The sequence below is a fragment of the Myotis brandtii genome, unplaced genomic scaffold, assembly GCF_000412655.1.
Source record: "Myotis brandtii unplaced genomic scaffold, ASM41265v1 scaffold562, whole genome shotgun sequence".
In the NCBI taxonomy this organism is placed as follows: Eukaryota; Metazoa; Chordata; class Mammalia; order Chiroptera; family Vespertilionidae; genus Myotis; species Myotis brandtii.
Window position 1 is genome coordinate 902,303 of NW_005370091.1, and position 12,131 is coordinate 914,433.

Below are 12,131 nucleotides of genomic sequence, written 5' to 3' on the forward strand. Positions count from 1 at the left end.
CACCCCTGTGACAACACTGCTCTTCAACCTTAGAACTGTCCCCAATTTGAGCAGTCAAGTACTATTCCTTATTGTTGTTTCAATTAACCGTTTATTTCCATTAACACCTTCCTAGGAAATAAAACATCCAAGCAGATAAACTGGGTGGGAAAGTGAAAAAATAATCCCAATAAGCAGAATTCCTCGGGACTTCAGTTACTTTCATAATAAAAAAAACCAAATTAAATCATGGCTACAAGAGCTACAGCCCCATCTGTCACCTTCCGGGTTCAGCCCCAGGATGAAACTGTGAGTCACAACTGCACAGCTGTGTCCACAGGGGTGTGACTTAGGGGGCGATCCCAGTGATTTTCAGGACTGCACAGAGGTAACCCTCACACGCAGAGAAGGAAGAGGGTGTGGAGCTATGTGTGGCCAACGCTGCAGTGACAGCAAGGGGACAAAGAGCAGAATTAAAGACGCTGGAAGAGGAAGGCACATGTCAGCCTTAGCATGTGCCTCAGAAGCAACGTGCTCGGGGGCAAACGACTTCAATCAGACACTTTGCATCCCTGTTTACCTGTCACGCCACTTCCAGCCTCTAAAATATTAGATGTGCCTCTGCTACCTGCAGTTGTGGACACCTGAATAATAGCTGCTCTCCATCTCAATGAACACATCTCCCGTGTGCTGCTGCTGACAGCACACACCTGGCCGGGCTCAAACACGCATTAAGGGCACATAAACAGTCAAGGGAATAACGGGCAGTTGTCAAGATTTCCATCCCAGGACCAATCCAGTAACTGCAGCCACATCTGCAAATGCCAATGACACTGCCATTCACCGAGCCCTCTGCCAGCAGGAAAACAAAAATCCTCCTCCTCCTCTCATCTTACATGGGCAACCTCTGATTTAGGAGCCCCCATCTGAGGAACATGTGGAGAGCAAAGGAGCTAAGTCTCGGGTAACTGCACGTTCCTTCCCTCCAACAGCAGTACTTATCTATTAGAGCATCGCTGTATCACAGAGCATCATAGAACAATACCCACACCTGGGCGTATACACGTGTACATACATACATATGTCAGATACATAATATTCCCGCAGAAATACTACTAGCATTGATAACACCGTTAATGCCTGCTGAATTCTCACTGTGCGCCAGGCATACATCAGGGCTCTGTGTATTCCGACACCTTTGATGCTCACGTGACCCTGTGGTGCAGGCACTGCTATTCCCCTCCTTTTATGGATGAAACTCTGAGGCCTGAAGGTTAAGGCTATGGCTAAGCCAGCAAGTGGCAAAGCAAAGCAAGTGGAGGGCCAGACACATCCAGGCCACCGGACCCATGACTTGCTGGGCCAGGCTCCTGGCCACGAAGGACAGGAGGGGGACATGCGTCTGGAGTCCAGGATTCTTCCCATGGCACCTAAGTGCCTGCTTCCCTGGGAAATACATCCGAGCTCCAAATAAGCCACGGAAAAGCGGCAGGACCATCCATCTACTTGAGGGGAGGGCCCTCCTTTCTGCCTTGAGCAGCCTGGTCTTCCCTTCTGAACTCAGGGCGCATCTTACAGGAGCTGCCCTGCTGCTCCTGTCTGGAGTCCTTCTTATGAACAAATGTCAACTAGCCCCAGGAAGGAGCCTGGGTGACCAAACGCACAAGCGTGGACTGGAGCCTATCTCCGCTTGTTTCCTTCCCCAGGCTAGCCTTTTCCACTGTGGCAGGACAGCTGCTAATTACAAGTGCTGATAAAAGTGCCCTTTAGCCCTGGCTGGTGTGGCTCAGTTGGTTGAGCATCGTCCCATGCACTCAAAGGTTGTGGGTTTGATTCCCTGTCAGGGTGCATGCAGGAGGCAACTGATCTATATTTTGCCCTCACATCAATGTTTCTCTCTTCATCCCTCTCCCTTCCCCTAAAAAAAAAAATCAATGAAAATATAAAAATAGTGCTTTTTAAAAGATGGGGAGCAGCTGAGGCTGTGTCTTTGTTTTAACAGAAAATGTATTTCAGTGAACACTCCTACAACACAAATTTCAAGAGAAAGCCAGTCAAATCCATGGATATACCCCTATTCAATGTTCAGTGTGACAGAGACTTTCAAAATACAACCGAGAGCTAAGGTCAGGGAGAGGCACAAGTCAAAAACAGCATGTCCCCAACTTATCAGCTAATTTAATGTAATTTCCTCCATTTTCTCTGATGAGAGCAGTTCATGCCTTTTAAGAAAAGAACTGAATAAAACAGAAAAAGAATATTAGCCTTGCATCCTGTTCTCACCTGTCCAGTTTAGTATGTAGATTTTAGATTTTTTTCTTCTAAATATACCATTTAGAAATACTTAATTTTTTTTTTCAGCCAGAAAAGGGATCATACCATACAAGTTGTTTGCAACTGTGCTTCTATTTGCCCTGGCTGCTCGTCCAGGTCCAAGAACAAGCTCTGGGTGGAACTGGCTGGGAACGGCCAGCCCACAGTCAGGGACCAGCCAGCCCACAGTCAGGGAACAGCCGGCCTGCAGTCAGTCAGGGATGGGGCTACTTCCCCAGCTGTCTGCTCTTGGTGCAGCTCCCGTCTCCACCAACAAGTACTTCTGTGCACAATTCAATCAAACACAAAACAAAGCAGAACTCACTCTTAACATTGTTTGCAGGTAGTAACAGGTGGCTCTACTACTTACAGTCAACGTAAAACGTATAAATACGTTTCCCGCATACAATGTGTTAAATGCAAGCAGACAGGAGAACTTCATTTAAACATGCTAACACAGTTACTTTGCTCATCAGTGTTCCTTAATTGAGTCCTATTTTCATTTATAGGATTATCATCTCCAAACCATGTTGAGGTTAGAGAAGTTTTCAACTTTTATCAAAATTTTTAGATAAAAATTACAATGTATTTTATCTTCTTGTGTTTTAAAAAAGATTACAAGTCTCCAAGTCTGATTTTTTGAGAGATCAAAAACATTCTTGAAAATTCCACTTCAAGTCCGTGGCTTGCGTTAACGTTTTCCTATTCTGGACCACTGGTTGCTGTGCCCCTGGCAGGAACTGTCAAGTTCCGTGGGATTACATGGCACAGAATCGCCCTTGGGGGTCCTTTCTCGGGTTGTCTCCCAGCTTCCTAAATACTAGGTTAGACATTTCAAAATGGAAAATGGTGAGAAGGGGTACATCTTTATTATTTTTTGGAATTATTGTTTTAATCACATATTAAAATGTACATGTTTTATATCATGATTATCTATTCATTGCTAAAGCATTAAGGTATTGAAATAATACCTTGTAGGTAGGCCACAAAAAAGTCTTTTTTAGTTCAATCAACATTACCACAGTGCAGCCTTAAAAACGGACTCTCTCATCCCTATCTACAGACTGAAATAGAACCAGACTGCCATCTAGGAGATACTTGGAGCCAAAAAAAAAAAAAAAAAAAACTTTGCTGGTGTTCATTTTGAAATTTGCCCCCCCCCCTTTTTTGGGGGGAGGTGTTCTACTGAAGAGGTTAGGCATCATGGACCAATATTTCTCCAATATTTTTTGTTCTACAACAATTCTTCAGAGGAAAAAGGAGGTACAAAACATTGACTTGGCTGAGAACAGGTTAGAAAGAAGAGAGCAGATTAAACACCTGGGTAACAACATGGACTACACGGGAAGACGAGGCAGACTTCCCTAGGGAACAATGCGGTTTTCGGCCACCGCCTGGCTGACACTCATGTAGACACCCATGAAGAGGACAGGTATGAAGACAGGCATGTCTCTGCCCTTCAAGTTCTCCACCTCACGTTCTGAAAATTCCTCAACCATCCTACAATGAACAGCACTTATTCTCCGGCCTGACCTCACTTCCCCCTGGAAGGCAACCTTCCCCTGAGGGGGATGACAGGGGCCAGGGATGGCAGTCAGACGCAGCCCGGGCAGCACATCTGAGGGGCACACTGCCCTGGAAGCCTGGGTGCCAGCTGACTGCTCCCCAGATCACGTCCAGGTTCCTGCTGCCGACTCTCCGGAGCACCTGTGCATCCTGCCCGCTTTCAAGGGGGACACCTGAAGTGCCCATTGACTCTGTGTACCCCACAACCTCCCAATATGCTCCCCGCTGTGTAAGCGAGAGGCATTCTCATAAGAGAGTGGCATCAAATGGCTGTAACCATGGGCACCAACCCGTCAGGCCTGGCCCTCTTCTCTAGAAGAAACCCCAGCACCCCGAGAAGCTAGACTGGTGCACACGGCCGTCTCCACACAGCTGCCTGCTGCCTGAGCAGCTTTCCCGTAACCAATCAACTTACTGATTTACATAATTTTTTTTTACACAAAAGAATCATCGAGTAATACATATTCCAGAAAAGGCCAAAAGTCCTACAAGTCATGAGCAATGGAAATCCATTAGCAGTTTTATCTTCACCGATGACCACAGACATTAACTGAGTACAATTTTCTAATTAAGAGCATAAAAAGCAAAGCCATCACTGCTCCTGGCTCTTTACGGGAAGTTCACCATTAGGGTAGAATAGGCCATCCCGGGCAGACAGGCAAGCCCGGGACACAAGGACATAAACGCTCACACGCTGCGTGGAGGAAAATGTCCCTCTGCAGACTCGCTTTAACGAGGGGTAATTATTCCCCGACAGGCCTTTCTTTGCAACAAAATAAGACAATGTAGCAGCCAAATAGTGTTTTTTTTTTCTTTAAAAATTATCCTGTGGGCAGTAAACAAAATGTGAGATTGCAGTGCTTCCAACAGGAGACTTTATGGTGATAGTTAAGAAAGTGTCAATTTAGTCCTCACATCAAAATCCTTGAGCAGCAATGAATGACGAGGCTTCCTGGTCGCCACTCAAAACAGTATGAAAGCAATGAATCAAAACTATTTTCCCTTAACGACCTGGCGTCTGCCCTCTTTATGTGGAACATTCCCTTCAGTTCTCCTATGTGTTTCAGGGAAGAAAGTAATAAGCACAAAGTACCGGGTGAGTTTAAACGCTTGATTCCCAAGACGAGATTCTGCCCAAACCTTTTTTTTTAGTGGACAATATGTGAAACACCAGGAATGGGGGATTTTAACCTAAATTCACGTTACGGAAAGCAGCCTGGAGAGGAGTATGTCGATAAAAATCAATTGTGAATGCTGTTTTCATCCAATGCGCTTGGAAATAGCTTAAATATATACATGTAAGAAACAAGGACAATGAAAGATTCTAAATGAGCCTAGCATTCATTTCCCTCCTAAAGGTATTTGTCACTGAAATTCAGTCCCTGTCACCTAAATGAACCTCCACACAGAGTCTAAGAGCAGCAGCTGATTATAAAGATGACTCTCTCATAGCATCGCCAGCATTCAGTGGCTCCAACACGCATCCCCTGCACAATAATAAGACGACGACTGTCTTGGGAAGGCTGAGGCACATGATCAAGGCGAGGGAACAAATGCAGAGTAAGATGTGACCAGGGCCTATTTTTAGCTTGAGTGTGATCATCCTAATTCTCCTTAGCCGACTAAAACTATGCCTTTTCCTCCTGTACATTTTATGGCCCCTGCTTGTGTTACGCAGGAGCAGCATGAAAGGGGTCACACTTCACCAACTATTCCCCAGAGGGACCGCCCGGAGCGTCCTCAGCCAGTGAACCAAGTTACTGGAAAGATCTCGGCGATGGACATTACTTTGAATAAAGCACTTTTGATGTTTCTCTTGAAATTATTGTGTTTCCTTTGGATTACAAAATACGTTTTATTAACCGGTTAATAGTTAATCTGTATTATTAACCGGTTAATAGCTGATCCGCACTATTAACCGGTTGATAATTAATCTGCATTAACCAGTTAATAGCTAATCCATATTATTAACCGGTTAGTAGCTGATCTGCATTATTAACCGGTTAACAGTTAATCTGCACTATTAACCGGTTAATAGCTGATCCGAATTATTAACCAGTTAACAGTTAATCTGCACTATTAACCAGTTAATAGCTGATCTGCATTATTAACCGGTTAACAGTTAATTTGCACTATTGACCAGTTGATAATTAATCTGCATTTTTAATCAGTTAATAGTTAATCCGCACTATTTACCGGTTAGTAATTAATCCGCATTCTTTTGGTGAAGGAAACTGAGGCCCGGATCACATGTCCGGGCTGGGCCTCTGCAGGGACTCGTGCCCCAAAGTCTCCCTGGAGCCCATCTTAGGTTCAAATGAGACACACATTCTAATATGTGGACAACATGTGAAGAACATTGTGGAGGTAAATCTGCTACGACAGCCCTGAAGTGTTCTGTACTCCAAGGTCAGACAGAAATGTCGGAATTGTTTGTGGGGACACTCCTGCGATTAGGGCGACAGAGCCATCCTTTAAAAAGGAATATTGGAGTCTGCTCATGGTGCCATGTTTCCTCATTGATTTAAATAATGTTAGAGACTTAATTTTTGGCTCAGTCAAAATTAAAGGTTGCTTCTGATACTTTAAAGATTTTAGATTTCTTGCCCTGACCGGCTTGGCTCAGTGGATAGAGCGTCGGCCTGCGGACTGAAAGGTCCCAGGTTCGATTCCGGTCAAGAGCATGTACTTTGGTTGCGGGCACATCCCCAGTAGGAGGTGTGCAGGAGGCAGCTGATCGATGTTTCTCTCTCATCGATGTTTCTAACTCTCTATCCCTCTTCCTTCCTCTCTGTAAAAAATCAATAAAATATATTTAAAAAAAATAAAGATTTTAGATTTCTTAACCCATTAGTCAGGTGGTCTGGATAATTTTACATTACAAAAATGCACCTAAAAGCACCTGGTTTCTCATTTAAGGACACTCTCCCAGTGAGTATTTTTGGGAAGTCAACCTTTCAGTAATCCAGGGCAGATGCATGTGCTTCGTGTCCCAAGAGCTCTGTCATCCCTTCTTACAAGGGAGCACACCTGTATGACAGGAAATGAAACCTAACTTGAGACGGAGAAGTCAGCCATGGTACAAGCTGCCAATACCTAGATGATGCTCTCCCTGCCCTTTCTCATGTGAGTGTGGATAATGGAGGGCTGATGACCATCTCGCGCCTTCCTGGTAGCGCTCATTGTGGGTAGGACAAGCTTTCACCGCCCCCCACCCCCACCCCCCAGCACTGCTCAAGGCAGGGGTGCTGCTGCCGTGACCTACACCCACGACCCAGGGCACCGAGCAATGAGGCTCAGCAAGAGCACCCACCACCCACACCCACCACAAACTCAAGAGCTCAGATGTACCGCCAAGTGGCTCCAAACCTCAGAAAACCAGTGTTTAAAAGTGCGGTATGTGTAAAATTGCAGGGAGAAGAAAATGAAGATGACATAGAAACTGCATGTCAGCCCTGGCCGGTTTGGCTCAGTGGATAGAGCATCAGCCTGGGAACTGAAAGGTCCCAGGTTCGATTCCAGTCAAGGGCATAGGCCCGGGTTGTGGGCTTGATCCCCAGTAGGGGGCTTGCAGGAGGCAGCCGATCAACGATTCTCTCTCAGCATTGATGTTTCTATCTCTCTCTCCCTATTCCTTCCTCTCTGAAAGCAATAAAAATATATATATATATATATTTTTAAAAAGAAACTGCACAGGAGACAAAAATTCCACTTCACCCAACACTGACTCTATTCCGCCCCAATTTAAACCTAGGTCTAGTGCAGGGGTCCTCAAACTACGGCCCGCGGGCCACATGCAAATACAAATATTGTATTTGTTCCCATTTTGTTTTTTTACTTCAAAATAAGATATGTGCAGTGTGCATAGGAATTTGTTCATGGTGTTTTTTTAAACTATAGTCCGGCCCTCCAATGGTCTGAGGGACAGTGAACTGGCCCCCTGTTTAAAAAGTTTGAGGACCCCTGGTCTAGTGTGAGCAAGTGAAAAAGTGAGCAACCTGCAAGGACAAGAGGTCATGTCCCCCCAGTGGGTTTCCACTCACATGGGAATGACAGTGACTGGCCAGAGGGAGGGCTGTTTCCCTGGCTACTGAACCTGCACGTTTTATAGAATCCATTCCAGCGTCCTCACTAAGCTTAACTGCTATGATCCCAGGTCTCCCTCTGGTGGCGTGGTCCGACCTTCCCCAGGCTGTCCGCGGGAAGTGTGTGCAGTACCTCCGGATGGCCACGGTGAGCGCCTCCGGCGAGCTGGCGCAGGGACAGATGACCTCCTGGCGCAGGCCTTTACTTTGGAAGACATTGAGAAATGCGTCGCAGGAAGAAATAGACCCTGGAGCGGAAGAGGGAATGGCGATCAGGCAGCTGCAGCTATGGCATTGATTGAAAATATCCCATCATAGAGAGTGCTTTTGAAGTTAGGGTTTAGGCACACGTGGCATTAGGCAGCATGGCAAAGACACCTAATAAAATTAATCACTTATGTTATAAGGAAGGATGATTTTCTCACACTTACGGAACTCAAGAACTTACACAACTTCTGTGCCCTATCAAAACATTTGCTGACTGATGAACTTGAGACTTCTACCATTTTCAATATGCATGTTCTAAAGGGCAGGTAAATCTAACCTTAACTCAGCAATTTTCAACCTTTTTCATCTCATGGTACATATGAACTAATTACTAAAATTCTGTGGCACACCAAAAAATATATTTTTTTGCCCATCTGACAAAAAAAAAAAAAAGTATAATTTTGGTTCATTTACACCGACCGGACGGCTATTGTTGTGTTGGCTGTTGTCATTTTTAAATTTACAATCTAAGGGAAAAGAGGTCAGTGCCCATGACTAAATAGTCAGGTTAACATATTTTTTAAAATTCTTGTGGCACACCAGTTGAAAATCTCTGCCTTAACTAACAGAAGAAAACTTTAAATTAACTTGAATGACGAGACCTGAGTATAATTACTAGGGACCTATCAGCTAAATAATTTCCTAAAACAAGTTGACCTTGCTCTATTTAAGACATGCTGCTCTGTAGAGTAACAGGTAAAATAAACTGTATGTTAAAATAGCTCAGAGGGAAGGTGGAGGTGAGTGGGTGGGAGGGGAGAGATAAACCAAATAACTTATATGCATATATGCATAATCGATAGGCACAGACAATAGCGTGGTGAAGACCTGGGGCGGGGGGGGGATTGGAAATGGGTGCAGGGCAGAGAGGGTCAATGGGGAAAAAGGGGATATCTATAATACTTTCAACAATAAAGATGAATTTTAAAAAAAGAAAAAAATAGCTCACAATTTATGGAGTTATTTTGTAAATGGAAGAATCATTTGTAAAACTAGTACTAAAAACTGTGTGCCAGTTCACTTTTGCATATCAGATATTCATTAAGAAAGTATATGCTGCTTTAATTTACAGATATAGACACTGCATGGTTTACAAATATAGTCAGAACAAATTTTCTTACATTCAATTCACTTTCATTGGCTTTGCTTCTGGCTTACATATTCCTCGCACAAAAAAAACAAGCTAGCTGGGGTTTATGTCTACGGACTGAAATATTTCTCAAGGTACATTAACAGTATCCTGTGAAACTGCCAATTAACTTTACCTAATTTTTGCTATAGGATTTGATAATGAAATTTCACTAAAAATGACAAATTAATTTCCTGATCAATAAAACTACTATGGACCATAGAACAATAGTAGTTAACATTTGACAATTTATTACACCCCGAGGAACTGTATAGAGGGGTTACTTCACTTAATCCTCAGAAAATCGTATGACTTTTGTAACATTTTCAAAAGAAAGAGAAGTATAGGATTTTTAGGTAAAAAGCGACGTTCTCTACAGAAGTGAGAAGTGGAGGCCGCAGGGCCGCGTCTGAAAGCGCCATGCTCTCCGCCAGCACACCCTGTGCCTGGAGTCAGTGCACAGTTCTCTTGGTTATTATTCTGAGACAACTTCTTAACAAGGCAGAGACTAGGAAAAGAAATCAAAGTGCAAAGAATGAACCCAGGCGGCGAGGACCCTGCTGCCTGCCTTTCCTCGCCTGAGCAGCAGCCGGTGCTTACAGGGGTTTGCGCCGTCGGCCACGATCAGCATCCGCAGAGAGGAGAGGTTGATGTCTCTTTGATCCCTGTGTGCTACCAGCGCCCAGTGCATGTCCCTGGACTTAACACAGGCCACTTTTGCTGAAGTAGAAGAAGAAAAGGGAGTTACTATGTGGACCCAGACGGTGAGATGTTAAAAAAAGGACTCATGATAAGGGGCGGGGGGGGGGGGGGACATGGGGCCACCCTGGGACGTACCTTTGTACTGGCAGACCTTCTGAATCCAGGAGAGCGGGTTCACCTTCATCAGTGAGTATGGGATGCTGATCACGTGCATCATGTTCATGACGCTCTGAAGGCAAGGACACATACAGGTGAGACAGAGGGGCCCACCCACGGACACCAGGCTCCAGATGGGGGCACGACAGGACAGGCGTGGGGCTCATCGCAATTCCAGGGCTGCTGAGTGTGAGCGGGCGGCTGACCCCAGTGCATCTCAGAATAACCCGAGAAGCGACTATCTCAAAGGCCATCTAGTCCTCTTGGCTCCTGCTTTTCCTGATCCAATTAAAGAACCTAAGTCTAAATACTTTTCTTAGAAAACCTTTACTTGGATGATAATTATTTTTTAAGGTCCTTTCATAGTCTAGAAGCTTATTTTTTTCTAGTGAATTATACTAACTTTTCTTTCAAAAAATGTATTAAATGTTACCCTGAAATGTCAAGGAGCAGTGGAGCGTGTCTGCATCATCCTCAGTCTGCCATGTAGCCTTGCTAACGTAATCAGGAGCCCCAAAGGATTCATTTCTTTAAAACAAGTAATCAAAACTAACTTTTAAAGTACTAGACTTATTGGAGGGGGATCACTTTGTATAATATATAAATGTCTAACCATTATACTGTATACTTGAAACTATCATAAAATAGTATTAAATGTCAACTGTATCTGAAAAAAAAAAAAGCAAAACCAAATTAAAAAAATCAAAGTTAGTCCCTACATGCTTTACACCTGTAGGCCTCACACACCTGCTGGACATCATTCAGTCCAATGCACTCAGAAGCTGGAAGCTAAGGGACTGCAAAGGGGAACACCAGCCAGAGCCCCCCCTGCAGGCTCTGCCCTATCAGGGTTCTCTCTGCTCCTGTAGGTGGAAGTGGAGGGAGAGGGCGCGGATGCTCTGGAGAGCGCCGGCCTAATTCTGGAAGCTCTGACGGAAAATGACCACCTACACCTTCCCCGGGAGAAGTGAGTCAGCTGGCCCCTCTCGCTGCAGTTGCTCCCCACTCCATGCTGGGGGTGAGAGCTCTTCCATACATAGAAGGTGCCACAGAACAGTGTGTGTGGCTATCCAGCCAGACCTGCCTTGCTCTAAAAGGTGGCAACCACCGATACCTGGGCAGTAATCCAGAGCAACAGTAAGCAGGTGGAAGACAATATCTACAAGACCTACTCCAGACCTATTGCAGGGCTCTCGAAACCGAGATTGTTAGGAGAAACTCTGATGGCACAATAACAGCAGCTCCGTCACATTATCAAACCACTGTATGGACTAGGTGCTCACTCAACATCGGGCCCACTATTCTCACACAGCATCATCATTCCCATTGGACAAACAGGAAAACTGAGGTTCCAAGTGACTCGGGCAACAAAAGATTCGTTGGCTCAGGTGACTGCCCTGGAGTCACAAAGCTATAGAAGGAAGGGCGGCAGGGCAGTGAGGCACATGGGGAGTCACGCAATGAACTGTCTCGATCGCAGAAAGACACTGCCGATCTGGAGCTGTAAACTTTGTCTTATGTGACACTTAAATGCTTTTGTTCTAATAAGTTCTGATTTATGAAGAAACAACAAATTCTCCTTTCTGTACTGATGTTTCTACCAATCGTGCAAAAAGAACTAGATTTTACTACTTAAGAAAAGATATAAAATTTCAGCATAAGAAACTTAAGAAGAAAAATGACCACATATAAAACAGACACGGTGAGGGTCTAAGCAGTTATGCTGCACACTTTAAGTGCCAAACATCTATCTCTCTATATAAAAGCCTAAGCGACCGAATGACTGGTCGACCGGTTGTTATGATGCACACTGAACACCAGATGCTCAATGCAGGAGCTGCCCCCTGGTGGTCAGTGCGCTCCCACAGCCAACCTCCTGCAGCCACCAGCCAACCTCCCGGGGCCCCCCCCCCCGGCCAGCCCACCAACCTCCC

General features: G+C 45.0%; 1 protein-coding gene across 1 annotated transcript in view; it reads right to left on the reverse strand.

Moving 5' to 3' along the window:
- DIP2C (disco-interacting protein 2 homolog C) overlaps nt 1-12,131 on the reverse strand; it is a 180,808-nt gene that overhangs the window by 73,749 nt on the left and 94,928 nt on the right. Inside the window, exons 15-17 of the mRNA XM_014549632.1 lie at nt 10,177-10,270; nt 9,940-10,059; nt 8,077-8,191 (exon numbers count right to left, since the gene is read on the reverse strand). Of these exons, the coding sequence (XP_014405118.1) occupies nt 8,077-8,191; nt 9,940-10,059; nt 10,177-10,270 (329 nt within the window). The remainder of the gene's footprint in view (nt 1-8,076; nt 8,192-9,939; nt 10,060-10,176; nt 10,271-12,131) is intronic.